This window comes from Python bivittatus, unplaced genomic scaffold (genome assembly GCF_059951505.1).
Source record: "Python bivittatus isolate LINGU-HERP-01145 unplaced genomic scaffold, Pbiv_v1 ctg000330_np1212, whole genome shotgun sequence".
Classification (NCBI taxonomy): Eukaryota; Metazoa; Chordata; class Lepidosauria; order Squamata; family Pythonidae; genus Python; species Python bivittatus.
In genome coordinates, this window is record NW_028277058.1 from 55,017,992 (window position 1) to 55,037,319 (window position 19,328).

Below are 19,328 nucleotides of genomic sequence, written 5' to 3' on the forward strand. Positions count from 1 at the left end.
TGGATCCCACTGAGAGAGGGACTATTGGACGCTAATACTCTTAGTGCCTAAGTTGGACATAAACAGAATCTAATTAGAATGCATCTGATTTCTACCATTCCCCCGCATGATTTAAATTATTCAGGCAATTATTATCTTGCTTAATATATAAACATCACCAAATGGACCTATTGTAGAAATGGGTATGGATCTTTTTTTCTTTTTTTTTAATCCACCTACAGCGATCCTTTATGTGCATATGCAGGATGTCTGTTCTCTGCTTAGTTATTTAAAAGGAAAGATAAGGAAGGGTTATATCCTGATAGAGTACCAAACCTGCCATAAAAAATAATTAAAAAGATGAAGTATGACTCTTGTAACCAAATATCCTGCCTTTGTGTTGACCCCCTATCTATGCTCAAGGTCTCTAGGTACTCAATAGGAGCTTTTTAATTATTTTTCTCTGTTTGATGTTGCTATGTATAACGAATGAATTTCAGAGGGACTGTTGTAGAATCCTTGATGCGTATCAGTTCAGTGCTGTTAGGCACAGCACTACCTAGCAGGATCATACCCTGAGACTTGTTCTTATAGATCGGAAGTCCAGAAACATCAGGTTGTTAAAAGGCAAGTCTCCGTAAGACAAACGATAGTTCCCTAGCCCAGTGATGTATTCCTTTGGAGGCAAAGAAGCATAAGAAACTGTGCACTGTCCGTTTGCATTGGGCTTGCATAGGACTCTTAAGCTTTATGCCACCCTTATTGCTGTAATAGGACGAGAAACCAGTGGGACATTCGCCACATATCGGAGCACAGTTTTCTTCTTTTAGTCAGCTAGCCATATCCACTTTGAGGATGTTCTATTCCATGTCTGTAGGCAAAAGGGGGTGAAACTTTTTTTTGTTTAAGTCCAGAGCAACAAGATAACATTTGGAAGTGCCTCCCTCCCTCACTGGAGTCTAAAAAATTGTTGTATGCCGCCCAGAGTCACTTTGCATGCAATGGGCAGCTATATAAATGTGACAAATAAATAAGGAGGAGGAAGTCCAATATAATCAGACTTACAAGATTCTGTGTGATGGGGCTAGGCCTGACATTCTGTTATTATAGCCAATTTTGATTTTATCCCACCTTTATTATTTTTATAAATAACTCAAGGCAGCCAACATACCTAATAGTCCTTCCTCCTCCTATTTTCCCCACAGCAACAACCCTGTGAGATGAGTTGGGCTGAGAGAGACCAACTGGCCCAAACTCACTCAGCTGGCTAAGGCAGGACTAGCACTCACCATCTCCTGGTTTCTAGCCTGGTGTCTTAACAACTAGGCCAAACTGGCTCCTATGGAGTTGATTTCCTGGTCTGGTCTAACTAGTGGGGTAACAGTGGGGTAACAGATAATGTAGTCCTAACACTGTAGCCGAATTTGATGAAATTGATAGATGCCATAGAGGGGATTGGTTGCTAGGCTCTGTTATTTTCAGCGTTTGAAGGAAAAAGTCTATAAGTTGTTTTGATTGAATTAAGTAACATTTGCGTGGGTAATTTTTTCTCACTAGGAATTAAATGTGCCATGATGGTTAGAGGGAAAGAGTTATGTGTGCAATGGAGTTTTTATAGGTAGTTAACAAATTCCAGATCTCCCTATTATTTGATTAGCAATTTCTACTAAAACAGGAGGCATTGGTAAGAAGCCTGCCAATTATATAGAACTCCAGGAACTTTAGTGCTAGGCATCATTATACCAGATATTGTGGTGGGAAGGAAACTGTCAGGGATTTACATTCCCCAATGCAGGTGTTTGTAGGAGGGGTCAAAAAAGGCAAGATGGTGGACAGAACTTCATGAACAAAGACTTGCCTGTTTTTTACTTCTGCAAGTAAGTAATCTTGAGTTTTTTTACTCCCAACCATGGATGCCCCTTTTCTCCAGCATCCTTGAGAAATGTAATATATAAATTGCTGAATGGATTGTAGAAAAGAGTAAGGAGGGCTTTGGTAAAGAATGTGTGTCAAATTCATTTTTACCTCAGATGTGTGCTAAATTCATTTTGAGTCTTGGCAAATTCCTTAGTACCAACTCCCCCTTTTGAAGAAACTAAGATGGAATGGAATTTTTACGGTGGATTGGCTCTTTGGTGGCCTAGCTGGTCCTTCAGCTCCTGATAGATGGTGAAATTTAGGAAATCTATATCAGAAATTGGATTCTCTGTTTCATAATTGATGCCTTTGGAATATGGCCATAGTTTAAATCTTTGGTCTTATAATCTGGAATGCCTCATTCATAATAAGTATTGACCCAAGGTAATATAATTACAGGAACACTTGCAGAAATTGTTCTCCATGAATTATGTTATGAGGTGGCTTCAACATTTCAACATTTGCATTTCTAAATGTTCAACTTTAAGATTAAGGAAAAAAATAATTAAGACACAATTATCTTTAGAAGTGTTTATTTTGAGAGAAGGTACTGCTAAAACACATAGGTCTATATTTAAGTATGATTTTCATCCTTTTAATTTAAAAAGTACAGATGAATGCACAATAGAAAAAGAATTATGAGAGAACATACATAAATGTGAGATGAAATGGAAACAGATTGTCCATCTGTATGGGGATATAAACATTCTATAAGATTTCAGCACTAAACTATCATTTCATTGAGAGACAACCCACTCTCTTTGCTAAAAATTGGGGAAAGGGATAGCATTTTCTACAAGGAATGAAGCTTTTAAAAAATTATTACAATGGGCACTTCACTCATGGTGTAGGAGACTGCAATCCTTCTCCTCCCTTAGAGGAAAAAAAACTTTTTTTTTTTTTCAAGATTACTTGCTTTTCAAATTCATCACCGGTCAGGAGATAGAAATAACAAGAAGAGAGGTTAAAATTATGTTTATCACTGAAATTATGAAATGAGACTGGACTGGTAAAATTACACTTCAGTGCAGATAAGGGACAAAAATAATGCAAAATCCAGATAATCAGGGGGGAGAAATCATTTGGAAAAAGAATAATGGTGAAAAAGGCTTAGGTATGACAGAACAAATTAGATGCAAGCTTCTTCTGAGGCATGTAAGGGAGAAAAGGAGGTCACTGTCCTCCTCTTCATCGCTTCTGGTCAGATTGAACGTAAAATACTGTGTTTGGTTTAGGCTTCTCAAAAGATGTCAACAAATTGGAGGGATTTCAGATGCAAACCAGAGGAATTATGAAAGGTCTCCAGGAAATCATTAGTGGAAAAAGATTGAGGGAGCTAAATGTGGCAAGATAACTTTCTGAAAGTCAAGCTAGGAACACACACGCAAACACAAACACATACAGAGCAAGGAAGGGAGAAGACGTTTTGTGTTATGAAAGGCAACATTAAAAGAACAGACAGCATCAAATTAAGACAAGGGAACTTCAGCACAGACAGGAAATAAGGACAGATTTCTCATCGTTTTGTTTAGTCTGTCCCACAGGATGGAAAGATCGAGATGTTGCCAAACTCCCAGTACTTTCAACCAGCAGGTGAGGAATACTAGGATCTGTACACCAACATCTAGAAGTCCATAGGTTCCCCAACTCAGGCATTTGTTCTGCCATTCTTGAAACCCTGTCCTAACTTTGTAGACTCTAGCATGGGTACAATAGCTTCATGAAATTAAAGCACTTACATGTCTAATTTCTTTTCTGGTTCATTCTTTGGCATGGAATAGAACAACCATTCCCAAAATCAGAAATCTCCAGATGTGTGGACCTCAACCCCCAGAACTCTTCACTTTCTCCTTTTAGAATTTCCCAACTTCTACTCCCAATCAGAATAGTCACTGCTGACAATTCTGGGAGTTGAAATCTGCCCATCTGGAGGATGTCCAACTTGGGGAACGCTGGAATAAGACAATTTTAATAGAAGTGGTATTATGGCAACTGTCCCCATAATTGTACCTCTAGATGCTACAACTCTCTGAATTTTCAGCCGGAATGGATATGCTAACCAACAGTTGGAGATGAATTATCCTCTGTATTGTGGCTGAACAACACCATGATGTCAGTGTTAGTATTTATTAATATTCTGATTTGGATGCTTGGGGTCATGGACCACAATAAAGAGGTACAATGATCACAGCAGCATTCACCCATTGTTAAAATGAGGGAGATTAAAAATATGTGGAGTCCTTGGGGTTCTCTGAGCTTGGTTGTTTTCTTGCAAACATTTCGTTACCCGGCTAGGTAACATCTGTAGTACTAGGAGGGAGTGGGGTTTGCTCTCTGTTTATATACTGTGGCATGCCCTGGCGGTATTGGGGGGTGGATTTTGTTTTGTTTTATATTTTCCCTGTGGTAGTTCCTTGATTAGGGTATTGTTTACTGCTTGTATGTCTGGTGGTAATCTTGGTGTTAATCTCTGCTTATCTGGGTGATGATTGCTGGTGAGGAGATGTTCTGGTCTTTTGTTTTCCTTTCTATTGTCTCTTTTGAATAGTGTGTAGATGTTGTTTATCTCTAGGTGCCTGTTAATGGCTGCTTTAAAAATAAAAAATAGCTTTGTCGGGGACAAAGGGGATGGTCTCACTGGGAGAACATTTAAGTTGGGAAGGATGGGGGCTACCACAGAGAAGGCCTGTAGCCACTCCCTGCATCTCAGCAGGGGAGGGCAGCCAGGATAGGCCCTTTGAAAACGATCATTGGGTATAGGCACGAACATATGGAAAGGCATTCCTTCAGATCCAATGCTCCCAAGCCATGAAGGTTGTGGGATCAGAAGCACTCCAGAATCCTGTGATGACCCTAAAGAATTGGTGTGAAGAATTGGCGTGATTTCTTCATATTTCCCAGTTTCAATCATTAGCCTTCTTGTTGTGGTATTTCGTACTAACTGAAGTCCCAAACTGTCTTCAAGGGCAGTCCCATGCATTACACAGTGCAGTAATCTAAACAAGAGGTTACCAGATTATTCTATTAAGACTGTATCATTTTCCAGATAGAGCCACAGCTGGCACACCAGTCTAAGCTTGTGAAAAGAATCTATATTTCAAAAAAAATCTCTCACTTTAGAATGAACATGGCATGGTTTGCTTTTGCCGTAAGCTTTCCATTCCTTTGTTCTGTTTGTTTATGTGAATGCTACTTTTCTTCCTGGCGGATACATTCAGAACCCTCACCTTGGTCCCAGTTAATAAAAAGTTATCTTAAGCCCTGCTTACACATTCAGAAAGGCATAGATTGTTTTAAATACAATAGGATGTTAACAATACGCTGAATCCTCCTTAGGTGGCCTGGAATTGCCATAAAGTGTCTTCTGTATCAAAACGATGAAAAGGCTGATCGTCTTAGCTTCATGCATTTGTCTTGGTCCAAAAAGGGAATAGATGCATTGGGGTTTATGAGGATGCATTAAAAAAAAGAAAAGAAAGAAAAGAAAGTGATAGAGGGAACTGGCAAAGGTTTAACAGAGAAAGAGAAAAGGCAGCATCATTCATGTAACCCATTTGTTCATGTTATGAATCAGTTGTGGTTCCAGTCTACCAACATGCTAAACAGCATAATAATCTTCTTTCTTAGTTGCCAAATAATGACAATATTCACTCTCCAGTCGTTTAAGAAGTGCTTAGTTTTCCTCCAGGGAAGAAGCATATGGATTTTTCTCTACTATATATACGATGTTACAACGTAGGGGGTAACTCTGTACGCAGAGATTCTCCTACAGTGGACCTCTAACTGCTAGCCATGTGCATGTACCTCTGTGCAGGCACAGTAAGATTTAGAGGCCTGCACACTGTTGCTTGATTATTTATGAATTAACTAAACAATTTATGTTAGCTAAACAATGGTTCAGGTTTGAAAAAACAGAACTGATCGTTATGCTTACCCTCGCTGGTTGTCGTAAGTGGAAAACCCATTCTGAGTTTCCTCTCCCCTCCCCCACATGGAGACCTCCAAGACTGCTTCTCCAAACCTGCTTATCCATTCATTATGGTCCTCAGACAGGCAGTAACATTTTAGCTTTCTGGCTTATAATTACACAAATACAGGCAGCTGAATTAGCTCAGGTCAATGAACAATTCAGAGCTCAGTCTGTTTGTGGGAGGGTAATGGAGGGGACAGTCAGGGAAGAGAAAGCTTGTCCTAAATTCATTGGTGGCTCTTAGGCTATAATTTGTGGTTTGAAAGTGTTTGCTGGTGGTCTTCAGAGAAGAAGTAATAACCTCCTTTACTGGTTGCTTTGAGTTTGTATGTAAAGATGCAGTGTTGGATGATGAAAGACGATGTCAAGTTTGAATTTCAGAGTTTTCCTGCAATTTTGCATATTTTAAAATGTAACGTTAATGCCCAGTGAGAAAATTAAGTGGCAGAATCTTTAGTTCTCTATCTTTGAATGGAAGATGTTACGAGAGTCCTCCACATATTTTGGACTTCAACTTTCAGGCTGCCTGGGGATTCTGGGATGTTACTGTATATCCAACATATCTTAAAACCATGAATTTGAGGGATGCTGGTGGCCTACATATGCTCATTACTGTTACCCCCTTATTATTTCACACGAAGATTTTTTTTAAAGATGAGGTACAACTCTACAAATCCAGCTGCAGCAAAAAAAATGGATTAATGAGGCAGCTGTGATCTAGCAGTTGGGTGGGAAAGAGAATACAGGTTGTCCTTGCTTAACAAACCATTCATTTAGTGACTGTTCAAATTTACAACGGTGGTAAAAAAGTGACTTACGACCGGCGCCCAAAGTTACAACCATCCCAGCACCCCTGCTGTCATGTGATCATGATCTGGGCGCTTGGCAACCAGCTAGCACTTACAATAGTTGCAGTGCCCTGGGGTCACGTGATTGCCCTTCAGAACTTTCCCAGCCAGCTTCCAGCAAGCAACATCAATGAGGGACTGTGTGATTTGCTTAATGACCACATGATTCACTTAGTGACCATGGTGATTTGCTTAATGACTGCTACAAAAATGGTCATAAAATCAGGTCCAATTTGCTTAACAGCTGCCTCAGTAAACAACCAATTTTCCAGTCCCTATTGTGGTCATTAAGCAAGGACTACCTATATATTATCCAGAAAATATGGAATCTGTTATAACATGCAAGCTATCTAAAAAGTCTTCTCTGTTCCTATGGTCAAAAGAACCAGTGTGCACAGGTTGAGTAAGAACCAAAGAGTTATATGCCTATAATTACTTGGTTAACATAAGTTGGTAGGTGTGATGCGATCATAAATGGGAAAGAAAATGTCTATGGGACAATCTGTCCATTGCAGTGTTTGCAACAGAGTGATCCCCTCGCCCTGAGAAATCATCCATTTGAATGAACGAGACTGCAAGCTCAGTCTTCTGTTGATATAAAACTGCAAAGCTGAACTACTGGCTGACTGCGTGACCAACGATAATAATTTATTACATTTATATACTGCCTGATTCCCAGTATCTCTGGGTGGTTTACAAATTGTTAAAAACTTTTGTAAAAACACACAAACAAAAATGATGGCAAAGATGACAAACCCAGATGGGAACAGAGAAAAAGAAGAAAAAGCTGCTTCAATCACACTCGCAAAAGATAGAAACACAGGACGTAGGCTAGGTTTCCCCTTCCGCTAAACCCAAAACTCTGGTTAACCAAACCCAGTTGTTGTGTTCGACTAATGGTTATGTTTAATGAAATCTATCATACAATTGTTTAACATGGCTGTCTAATTAACCTAATATGCAAAGAAAATGGCTGGGTTCTTCCCAGAGGCCTCTTCAGAGAGGAGTCAAAAAAGTGAAGATGGTGGCCTTGATTGATGCCCTTTGATCATGTGATTGTGACCACCTTCTTGACTTTTTTGACCCCTGCTGTCCTCATGGGCATCCCTCTTCCCATAACATGGAGAATCACAGACTACCCAAATGCATTGTATTGAATACAGCTATAGAGTTGGAAGAGGTCATTTAGAACATTAAAGCCATTCTCCTGCTCAATTTAAGAATCCAAATTAAATTATCCCCAGTAAATGTCTATCCAGCCTCTCTTGAAGTCATCTAGTGAAGGGAAGCCCATCATCTCTGGATAATTATTTCCACTGTTGAACTGCTTAGTATTTCCTAACATTCAACTGGAATTTGCCTTCCTGTATCTTAAGACCATTCTTTCATAAGAAGAGATCATAGTCTTATTTTGTATGACCCTATCCTCTTTCAGATGCTTGAATAGTAGTCACTCAGTCATCTGTTCTCAAGAATAACATCCCAATGCCTTCCATTGCTCCTCATAGGATATTTGATTATTTTCTAGTCCTTTATTTATCTTTATTTTTTTCCTCTCAAAATGTGTTCCAGTTTGTCTGAATCCTTAAAATGTGGGGTGCTGAACTGGACAATACTTAAGGTGGGTCTGACTCATACAAATCAGAGTAGAATTATTATTTCCTGTGACTGGGAAACTGTGTTGATGTTTTGTTCATCCATTGTTGATGAAGCCTAAAGCTGAGACAGACAGGAATGTCACATAGTTTATTCATATTCTTAATCATTTTTCCAAGTCTTTATCATTTTGAGAATCCTAGATGGAATTCCCCAATGCATCCACTAGATAACTGAAGTCTAGAACTGTCATCCCACACTTCTCTTTCTATTGCGACTTATCCTTTAAGTGGCAGTTGCTAGCTAAATCTGTTAAGGTTTCCCTTAACTCTTCCTAATCTTCATTGGTTACCTACTTAGAGCTCAAATTTCTGGTTGTATAGATGTGACCTGAGAATCATTGGAGTCTTTATACTTCATTCAACTGAAAGATCAGTTCCTCAAAATGATAGGAATCATGTGTTCTCTCAGCCAGGGAGACTAGGGAAAGTCTCAAACTCTTGAGGTTCAGGAGCTGAGCATTACCTAAACTGAATCATCTCCAGAATTTTCTACAGGACATTCCTCAGATCTCTAGTTTCTCATTTATATTTCTTGCTTACTATAGCAACTAAGATCCAGTACAGTAATGTTCCCTTCACTGACTTCCATTAGTATCTACCTACTTTTTTTTCTTCAGCCGAGAGAACCGCAGAGCTAAACAATTCTCACTTATCCAAAAGGATATTTGCTGGCTTTGGCCTAAAGTCTCCTAAAGTCTCATGAGATCTAAAAATGAGGCTAAAGTATCATGAGATTCAGAATGAGAGGGAGGAACAAGAGTTATCTTAACTGATCTAGGAGATCAGCACCCAGGTACAGATTAGACAAAAATATAGGGTGATACTACCTTACATTTTTTAGGGAACTCATGATCAGTTGAGCTGGAATTATTTGTTTTATTTTGGGAAAGTGACTGTATGATATCTCTGAGCTGAGATCCAGAATGACAGAAGTTTGAAAAGTTAAAACACTAAAAGAGGAGGACCATTAACCAGGGAAATAAATTGAAAAGTTCAGGGATCATAAATTTGCATTCTGATTTCTCAGTTTTTTAGTTAGTTTGATCCCATTCTATATCATTTTAAGAATTCTGTGAGTTCCTTCCCTCCTTCCTTCCTTCCTTCCTTCCTTCCTTCCTTCCTTCCTTCCTTCCTTCCTTCCTTCCTTCCTTCCTTCCATCCATCCATCCATCCATCCATCCATCCGATGAATATAGATATGTTGCTTTTTATTTGGAGTTTTAACTACTGTACACCATTCCCCCAAACTATTTGCCTTAATCGAATGCATTTTCTATATGAATTTTCCCAATACACTTTATATGAATGTACTGTATGTGTGCAGGCATGTATGTATTTTTTATTTTTTATTTTTTTGGTTTAGAAAAGCCCATTGAAAAATTCAGAGAAATTTAAAACTCAGTTTGATACTGAGTTTTGGTTCATGTATTAGTTCAAAATTAGTTTCATTTCAATGTGAACCAAATGTGTGAACCAAACGCATTTCTCCCCCGCCTCTCTACTTAGGAATGAACCTGTTGTGCCAAGGAAAAATCATGGCTATCTATCTATCATAGTCTTCTTGAGCTGAAATAGAATATACTTCAGGTCTCAGATAAAGATAGCAGCAATACCCACATACAATAAAAGCCCTTTTATTTTTAAAAAAGTGTTACATTTTATTTGTAATTCCCCTGTTCCAGAATTTACTTTCTGGCTTTAGAAAGTGGTGGAAAGATAACTCTCAATGTAAGATAAAATTCTAGCTAAAATATATATTTTTTATAAATTGTATTAAAAGTTTTACGAAGAACATAAGAACGAACACAAATGGATGAAGAGTAAAAAAAAAAGCAAAAAAAGAAATAGAGAAGAAAGGAAAAGTGCAGAAATAGAGAACAAAAAAGCTTCCAATTTCTTTTGCAGCAAATATAAGTACAATTACAAAATTAACTCTTACTCTATGATTACAGAAAAGAAGCTCACTTTTTTCTATTGTCCAGTTTTTTTTTCTAATCATCAAAGCCACAAATCTTAAGTGCATAAAAGTCTATAAGGGGTTTCCGGTCAACCATAAATGCAGATGTTGTCTTTTCTCTAATTAAGGATGTTAACTTAGCCATCTCTGCAAGTTCCAAAATCGTCGCCAGCCTTTCCTCCATTGTGAGTAGTGTCAAACCTTTCCATTTTTGAGCATATAATAGTCTCGCTGCAGTTGCCATATATAAAAACAAAGCTCCATGACTTTTTTCTAATTGCCTGTCCATTAGTCCCAAAAGAAAAGTCTCTGGTATAAGTTGTACTTTAACTTTTGAAATCTTCTGAACTAATGTATGTATTTGTATCCAAAGTTTTTTTTTTTTAACATGTTCACCAGACATGGTAAAATGTCCCTTCATGTTGTTCACATTCCCAGCAAAGATTCAAAGTACATTTATACATTCTAGACAATTTCTCTGGTGATACGTCATTTTATAAAAAATCTCTTTAAGGTTAGAACATAATGTAAATTTCAATCCTTTCAGCCACATATTCTCCCATTGATCCATTTGTATATTATAAGCAAAAATTTTAGTCTATTTTATCATACATTTTTTTCACTTCTTCTTCTTCCATCTCATTTCAGCAAAAGTTTATACATTTTAGCAATAACATGGACATCATTAGTACACAATTCTATTTCAAACTCAGTCTTACTTTGTTCAAAACCATAACATCTTTTATCCGCTTTAAACCTTTATGAAAATTGTACATAAGAAAACCATTGACAAGAATACTCTTCTGTTGTCAAATCTTTTCTTGATTTCGTTTTACAATCCTCTTAAGAAAATTCTAGTACATCACGGTAGGTTAACCATTTATGTTTACTTATCATAACTCGTCTATAAAATGCTTTATGTGCTGAAAGCCAGAAAGGTGTTTTTGGGCAAAATAAAACTCTAGCTAAAATAATGAAAAACGGATAGTGTAGAAAACTTTTGCTGTGATATCCAATATGTTTTATTTAGGTTATTATAAGCTGCCTAGAGTCAAGTAGAACTGAGATGGGCGGCTATAGAAATCAAATAAATAAATAAAACATATTTTAATACAAGGGCTGTGCTGAGATCTGGATTCAGAGGGGAAAGCATAATTAGGTATGCACATGGGCAAACTTGTAGCTGCTCTGGGGAACATCTTAAAGCAGCTGTTCCCCCGCCCCCCTGATCTTGCAGCTGATCTCTGCAGCTAATGCTTGATCCAGGGAAAAGGGTTACCTGTTTCAAGGTATTCCCAACAGTTGTTAAATAACTAACAGCCAGGCATTCACCAAATCACATTTTGGCCTTCAAAACTGCACAGCCCTATTTAATACTGCTTCCTGAACTTGTGTATCTTTAAACACCATCAGAACAAATCTCTTGCCACTGGAACACACTTTTTTAGCATAAGCATCTCTTTAAAAATCCCTTTAGATAAGAAGTTGGGGCAGTGTGGGAATAAACTTTCCCAGCTGATGCATGCTCATGAAATAATGACCTCTTTCCAAAAAAATCACCTTCGGGGAAAAAAGTAGGAATATCGGCGGGGAAGGGGGACAAGAAAGAAGGAAAACATCTATGGCAAGTAAAAGTTCATTATTGAATGACATGACTTTACAAAGATGACGGGTGTGTGTGGGGGGAGAATAGATTAAGCAAAGCTTCATCAAGATTAACAAAGGAAGATTATTGACCTCAGCATGAAAGAGCAGAAACCTGTTTTATCTTTAACCTTAGAAGAGGGATGCTCTGTGGTTGGTGGGAAACCTCTCTGAGAATAAGAATAGCGACTTCCTGCTTGATTATTCTCTGATGGACCCAGAACACCCACTTCTTGAGTGGGGTTGGAGTTAAGAGAAATATTGTTACCCTCCCTATGAAAATCCTGTTCTCCTTTGAATTGAGATTGTAAGGATCCCTGTCTGAAATGGTGGTAAGTATAGGATCAGCTTACGAGGGGGGAGGCTGCTAAAATATTCTTGCACTGTCCCCCCAGCTTCCTTTAAAATGAATGATGAGATACATGTTCCTGTAGCACTCATTAGCATGGGATTCTTGATATTAAAAAGTAAGCAACCCTAACAGTCAAGAGAATGGCAATATCTGCTAACTTCATGAATCTGTTGGTAGAAAGATAAAGATACGAAGATTGAAATGCCGCTGACGTGGACATGGGAATGGGTCCTTCACAGGGAAAGGCTTGCTGAAGATGGGAGTGGAGGGACAGAAAGAGAGAGACAGAAGCCCTGATTCATTTGTGGTGGAGAAATCTGCAGTGGGACCAGATTTCCACAATCTCTTGTTAAGGGCATTCCTCTTTTCACTGGTAGTTTTGTATTTTTTAAAAAAAACGAATAATCACTTTTACCATAAAGAAACATAACCAATACAACAGCAACAATTGTTGTATGCCGCCCAGAGTCACCTTGTGTGAGATGGGCAGCTATATAAATATGATAAATAAAATAAATACAATAAAATAAAATGCAGTAGTGGTTATACAGTAGAACCCTCTCCCTCCTACATACATTATAGTGACTAAAATGAACTAAAGATACCGTTATAAAAGTAATAATTCTGCCCTCTTAATAAATGGGACCATCTAGTCCAGCTGGTCTCAGAAGCTGAACAGGGCAGGCTTTGGTTAATATTTGGATGGGGGACATACAGGGAATTGCAGGGCTCTAGATTGGGACCACAGGAAGCATTCCAGAAAGAAGGCAATAGCAAATTACTTCCGTAAATGCTGCCAAGAAAATTCCACGGGAATCAAGCCTGACTCAAAGACATTGCTAATTTGTTGTTTCAAGGGATGTGCTTTTTGTCAATTGCTCTCTTAGAAAACTTGTTATGTCAGTGTTAGAAACTTAATATTAAATATTAGATTAATATGGGAAACTTGAGAATCGAGTGTCAGTCAATTGGTTGCTCTTACTCTGGATACTTGATTTGGAATAATCATATACAAAAGGAAGCCAGGATTAAAATCCTAGTTTAGGGGATAGGCAAGCCGTGAGAAAGTTGAGCCTACTGTTTTATGGTGACTCCAGATCCCCAAAATTTCTGAAGTTTGTCAAGGAGGACATAAATTTTTAAAGGAGTCTTCTATGTGCCCAAAGACAAACTTGCAGAAAACCATTATTTTTGCCATGATTAAGGTTATTTCTCATGTCATCTTGAGCTTTTTCATCACCCTGTGCTCTTGACTGGTCCTTTTTAGATAGTCCTTTTTAGTTTTGATGCAAGCACATGCAATTATTTACATACATTGTTTACATATATTATTTACCCACCCACCCTCTTGCTTTAGCAAGTGATCATGAGTTTACTTTCTACAAACAAAATGACTTTTTTTCCTTTTTACATGGAAGAAATTCAAACATGAGATTCCCTTATTTGTATTATGGAATGCTCTGCTCCAAAGTGAGTGCTCCCATATGTGGAGTGCAACTTTCTCGTCATTTGAGATGCTTGTACAGGCAGTCCTTGCTTGCTGACCACAAATCACCATGGTCGTTAAGCAAGACATCATGTGATTGCGACTTGTAATTTCATTTCTGCATTTTCCATTAATTCTGTTTGTTGGGAGCTGGTTGTGAAGCTTGCAAATGGCAATCCCATGACCGTGGGATGCTGTGACAGTCGTAAATGCATGCCAGTTGGAAAGCACCCAAATGGCAATCATGTGACCATGGGATGCTGTAATGGCCGTAAATGCGAGGATTGGTCACAAAGCTATCTTTTTTTCCAACCATCATAACTTTGAACAGTTGCTAAACAAGGCAGTTGGTAAGCAAGGACTACCTCTAAATTGAAAACAAGAGAGTGTTAAAGAAGCTGGATAGGCCCTATTTGTACCACAAATAACAATGAGTGGATCAGAGTTAAGAACTGACTGCCAACCACTTCCAGGATGGCTCAGGACAAAATATGCTCTAGAAACATTTGGATGAAGTAAAGATAGAAGGAAGAATGAAGTCAGCTTTCACAGTGGTATGATCTTGTGTTGATCTGGGGGAGATGGGTGGCATACAAATTTAATAAAAACTGACATACATACATACATACATACATAAACCTCCTTGTCTCTAGAAAGGAAAAGAAAGAGGGAAGAAGGGAGGGATTTTTCTATTATCGTATGGCAATAGGAGAAGGCTGAGAGCTAATGAAGTTTTAGGTGGAAGAAGGAAAACATGGAGTTAGTGGGAATGATGTGGAGACACCATGGGTGGATAAGGCTGGAGATGACTAGATGTGAAGGAGGAGAAAGTAGGGAGTCATACCCACCAAAGTATCCTTTATTTGAATATGCATAAAACCATGGTAGACATTTTGTGATGGTGCCCATGATACTTCTTAATATTTCAGTTATGGCCTCCAGCCCCAAAAGATTCAATTCCTCTGATGATCAAAGATTCAATAGGTTTTAAGTTTGTCTTCTAAGAAATCAGGACTGGGTCACAGGAATTCCTGTTTCCCAAGTAAATTCCCAAGTAAGCCTAATTTTTTTTTTCCAATTCCAAAGTAAGCCTTAGGTTTGCAAAGCTCAGGAGTTTATCCCAACATTGGATGATCCAATAGCCAATTGGATATTGGATCAAGAGTTATGACAGTGCAGCAGAATGGATGGTGGATCCCAGGCTGTCTTACATTAAGAACCATTTCTGCAATGCAAAGCACAGTATCCTTTTTAATCTGGTTCAGTTCCCAAAAATTGTATGGTCTGAATTACCACAGACCCTATTTTGCAGATTAGGAACTGGGCTAAGAATTGTAATTTACTTTCCCAGAACATCAGTCACTGTGCTTATAATGGAGCATTTTACTCAGTAATTTATGATTTTGCCAGTTTCTACTTTACCAGTTTCTGCTTTCTGAGCATCAGAATATCTTGCAGCATTCTTTTTTTCCCCCTACGATTAATTGATTTCTGTCATTTAGGATAGAAGGTTTTAATAATTATGGGATTTTCCCATTAGAATGGGAAAGAATGAGATGAATAAAGTCACTGCAATGAAATGATAAGAGATGCTTTTTTAAAAATATTTTGGGCCTGCTTCTTACATGATGAATGATAGAAAAGAGTCAGAAAGTCTTGGACAATCTCATAGCGGGGTCTCTTATCTCATTTTGATGTGACAAGTTTTATTAACGTTGCTCATAGTGTCATGTGCAATAATTCCATTTTTTGATAGTTTGGACTTCTTGAGTGCTATTCTTTAGAGAAGGGTCTTCTGTTTGAAGCCAATCTTGCAGACTCCATTGGACTAACCAGCTGTTTGGGCTTGGTAATTCTCCCTGTTAGTTTCAAGGCAGAAGCTTTGTACGTTTTTATAGGTGTAAGGCGGGAGAAAAGAAATCCCTGTCAAGATCCAGTAATGTTAAAAACCTTCATTTTTCTGTGCCAATGCAATTTGAACAAAAAGATGCTGAAGACAAAAAAACAGAGAAGCAGGTATTAGCAAATTCAAGCTAGATCCCTTTCATATGGCTGTCCAACTTTGGTAACAGGTTTCCAATCTAGCATTAAAAAAGAAAAAAATCTGAATTGAATTTAAAAAATACGTCGGGATAATTGCCAGATCAGCCCCAGGGGTGGGCAGAAGTTGCATTTATTTTATAAATGTTAAGAGATAGCTGAGAGATCCTTTCTATTTTTCTTTAACTCTTGAAAAGTCTGGTGAACATTAAACAGACTGACCTCTTGAGGAAAAGGCTTCCCTTGCATTTCTTGGAACCTTGCATGGATATTCCAGGAAGCATCAGAGAATTCCAGGAAGCATTTGGGAAAAATATATTAAGGGAAAATCATTAGCAAAAATGTACAGATGAGAAGAAATGCTGATAAAAGCGCATATGTTAAGGGAAATGGTTCATTAAAAGAAGTTTGTATTGTAGAGATATGAGCACAAAAAGGCCTACAAATTTATGTGTGAAGTTATTATTTAAAATTACAAATGGAAGTAGAAATGGGATGAAAGTGATCTGAAGCTGGAAGAATGTAAAACCCAGCCCTAGCTGGGCCATTAAAACATGGATTCTTACAGCAACTTAAAGATTTAATATATGTTATGCTGCAGCTTTTTGAGAAAAAGCACGTTACCTCAGATCTGCATGAAGACCACAGGAACACAATTATAGTCCACCAACAAAACAGGCAGTTTAAGAGATGCTAACAGCAAGAAACTAAAAGAAAATTTGCAAAGAAAAAGAGAAAGGGGGCAAAGTAGGGCCAAAAGGGAAAGAAGGAAGAGAAGGAGGGAGGTAACGTTTGAAATATCAGAAGGTGTGAAGAACTCTGGTTTCATCATGACAAACCAGAATGTGGCTATTAAGAGTCAAATCCATTAAAATAGGTGAGAATATTCTTGGTGACTTTAATGAGAGCCAGATCTCACCTTTGTTGGACAGAAGTGTGCTTTTCATTCAGCCTGGCATTTGCAAGCATCATTAAGATCATTCTTGTATCAGAAACATTGTGTTTAAAATAATTATTTAAAGAAATATGGAAGAGCGATAGGGGGCTGGGGCAGGGGAGAGAATAAATTAGAAATATCTAAATGAGGTGATCCATGCAGAAAAAAGAATAGTTGCTTGAATTGACAGGGGGGTCCACAGGATATCTTCAAAAAGTCAAGACAGTGGCCACAAAGTCAAAGTGCGACACACATAAAAAACAGACAGAGTTTCAGTCACACCATCATGGTTGCCATCTTAACATTTTTCACCATGCCCTGTGGACATCCCTGTGTGTGTGAGTGTTTGTATTGTTATCCATCGGTGTGTTGAGATGGGGAGAAATTATAAAGAAGCCAAAACAGAACTGGGCATTTAGGATATGACTGTTTCATTTTCAAGAATCATTGTCCTTATACTAAGCTCTTCACAAAAGAAAACAAAAAAGCAGGTCATAGATTATTATTCAGTAAAAAGAAAAAGGAAAAAAAAAAACTCTGTTAAGGTTGATCATAAAACACTGCAGAGAAGCAAACAATTAAAGGTAATCCATAACCTTATTATTGGAAAACCTGTGAACATTAACAGTTCTTATTTGGAGAACTCATCTCTCTTTTTGTTTGTGTGTGTAAATACACACATACACACACACACTGACATACGTCCTATACATATAAATGTTTCTTCTCCCAAATGCTAATTTTTTCTGAATTAATCCTGTAATCTTAGTTTATCTTTGATGGAAAGCCTTTGTTTTCTGTCTATTTTTCTTCAACCACCCTATCATCATGTTTGGTTCCCTTAATGTTCATTTATACAAATAATAATTAACCAAACCCCTCGTCAAGGATTGGTATTCCTTCTTTTCTTTGCCAGTGTGCATGCACATTTGTGTGTTTCCAAGGGTTGTTACACCTGACCTTCTTTTCCTTTTCAGGAAGTTGATGGCAATAAAGTGATGTCTTCATTTGCCCCACACAACTCATCTACCTCCCCCTCGAAGGCCGACGAAGGTGGGCGTCAAAGTGGAGAATCATTTTCCAGCACGGTGTTGGGAACTCCTGAACGTCGTAAAGGTAGCCTAGCGGATGTTGTAGACACTCTCAAACAGAGGAAGATGGAGGAGATGATCAAGAATGAGCCTGAAGGTAAGGAGAAATGTTGAGTTTGATACTTCTGATCAACTGAATTCCCCGCGTTCAGGCAGATGAGCCAGCTTATGTCTTTGGTTTTCCCCCTCATATATTACAGATAAAGAACACACAGTGATTGATAATATACAGCCCTCCAGGTGTAGTTAGACAGTAGTTCCCATTTTTCCTTCAGTGTGTCCCAGGGCATTTTGTAGTTGGCCTCTTCCTCCACAGATTCTGGAGATTAGACTATAAAAGGTTCTGAAATTGTTTCCTGTGTAAGAAGATATTTTCTTCCACAGTTCAGGGCCTGCCTGGCTTCAGAGAACACTTGTCCCCATCAGGTTTGCCAAGGTTCCCTTAGTTTTGGGCAGAACTCCATATTTCCTTTCTATTTTTCTTCCCTTTTATTTTATTTCGCACAAGCTCAACTCATCTTGAAACATGACCAGCAACCTCATGGCCAGCATTTTCCTTCCCTATAGCCATGTAAATAATAGGAATTCAACAATATCTGGATTGTCACATGTTGTTTACATTAAAGTGACAAACATAAGTTGCAGTGAGTCTTGGGGGGGGTGTTCCCCTTTCTCTTCCTTCCTTCTGCATAGTTGTAGGATGATAGCTAAACTTCGGTTTCCATTTTTGATTATCTGAGATAGAATGTATCCCCCAAACCATAAACTGTGGTGACTGTTGGCTGAATTAAGCCCACTTGCTTTTCTGTGGTTTAAATCTGATGTGCTTCAATGAAATCATGAAAACTGACCATAGCTTGTTCATGTTTGGACACCATGATAGACTAGGATTTAATCTAAACTTTTCAAATTTCTCTTCTTGACTGAACTAGAAGAAGTAGAGATGGAAGGTTTTCTGAAGCTTATTCTTATGATGCTAAACCATTATTTAATGTTATATGCAAATTAGCCCATAATCTGAAACGGGGGGAAATAACTGGATGCCCTCCAGAGATTTGGGAGTTCAGCTTCTATCAGCCACAGCTAACATTGTCAGAAGCAAGAAATTGCAAGAACTATCATCCCAAACATTTGGAAGACACTAAATTACTCTCCAGTTTGCCTTTCAAATACTGTACCAAAACAAATGTATCCATAGTCCCTGTACATTACACCCATCGTTCCTTATGATATTAACATACTTCGTTACACTTATGCTCATTGATTTCTTCAGAAGCCACATTCTTCTTTCAACTTTGTAAAAGATTAGCCAAACCATGCCTCTGCTGCTCTAGATTCTCAGGATGGGTTGCGCTGAAATTAGCGAAGCAACTCCGTTTGCAAATGAACTGTACCCTTAGTTTTAAATGCTGCCATCACCATGCACATCTTTGAGTGGGTTAGCAATAT

The 19,328-nt window shown here is 38.2% G+C and overlaps 1 protein-coding gene across 1 annotated transcript in view; it reads left to right on the plus strand.

Moving 5' to 3' along the window:
* SOX5 (SRY-box transcription factor 5) overlaps positions 1–19,328 on the plus strand; it is a 391,244-nt gene that overhangs the window by 30,905 nt on the left and 341,011 nt on the right. Inside the window, exon 2 of the mRNA XM_088141343.1 lies at positions 17,766–17,976. Within this exon, the coding sequence (XP_087997469.1) occupies positions 17,766–17,976 (211 nt within the window). The remainder of the gene's footprint in view (positions 1–17,765; positions 17,977–19,328) is intronic.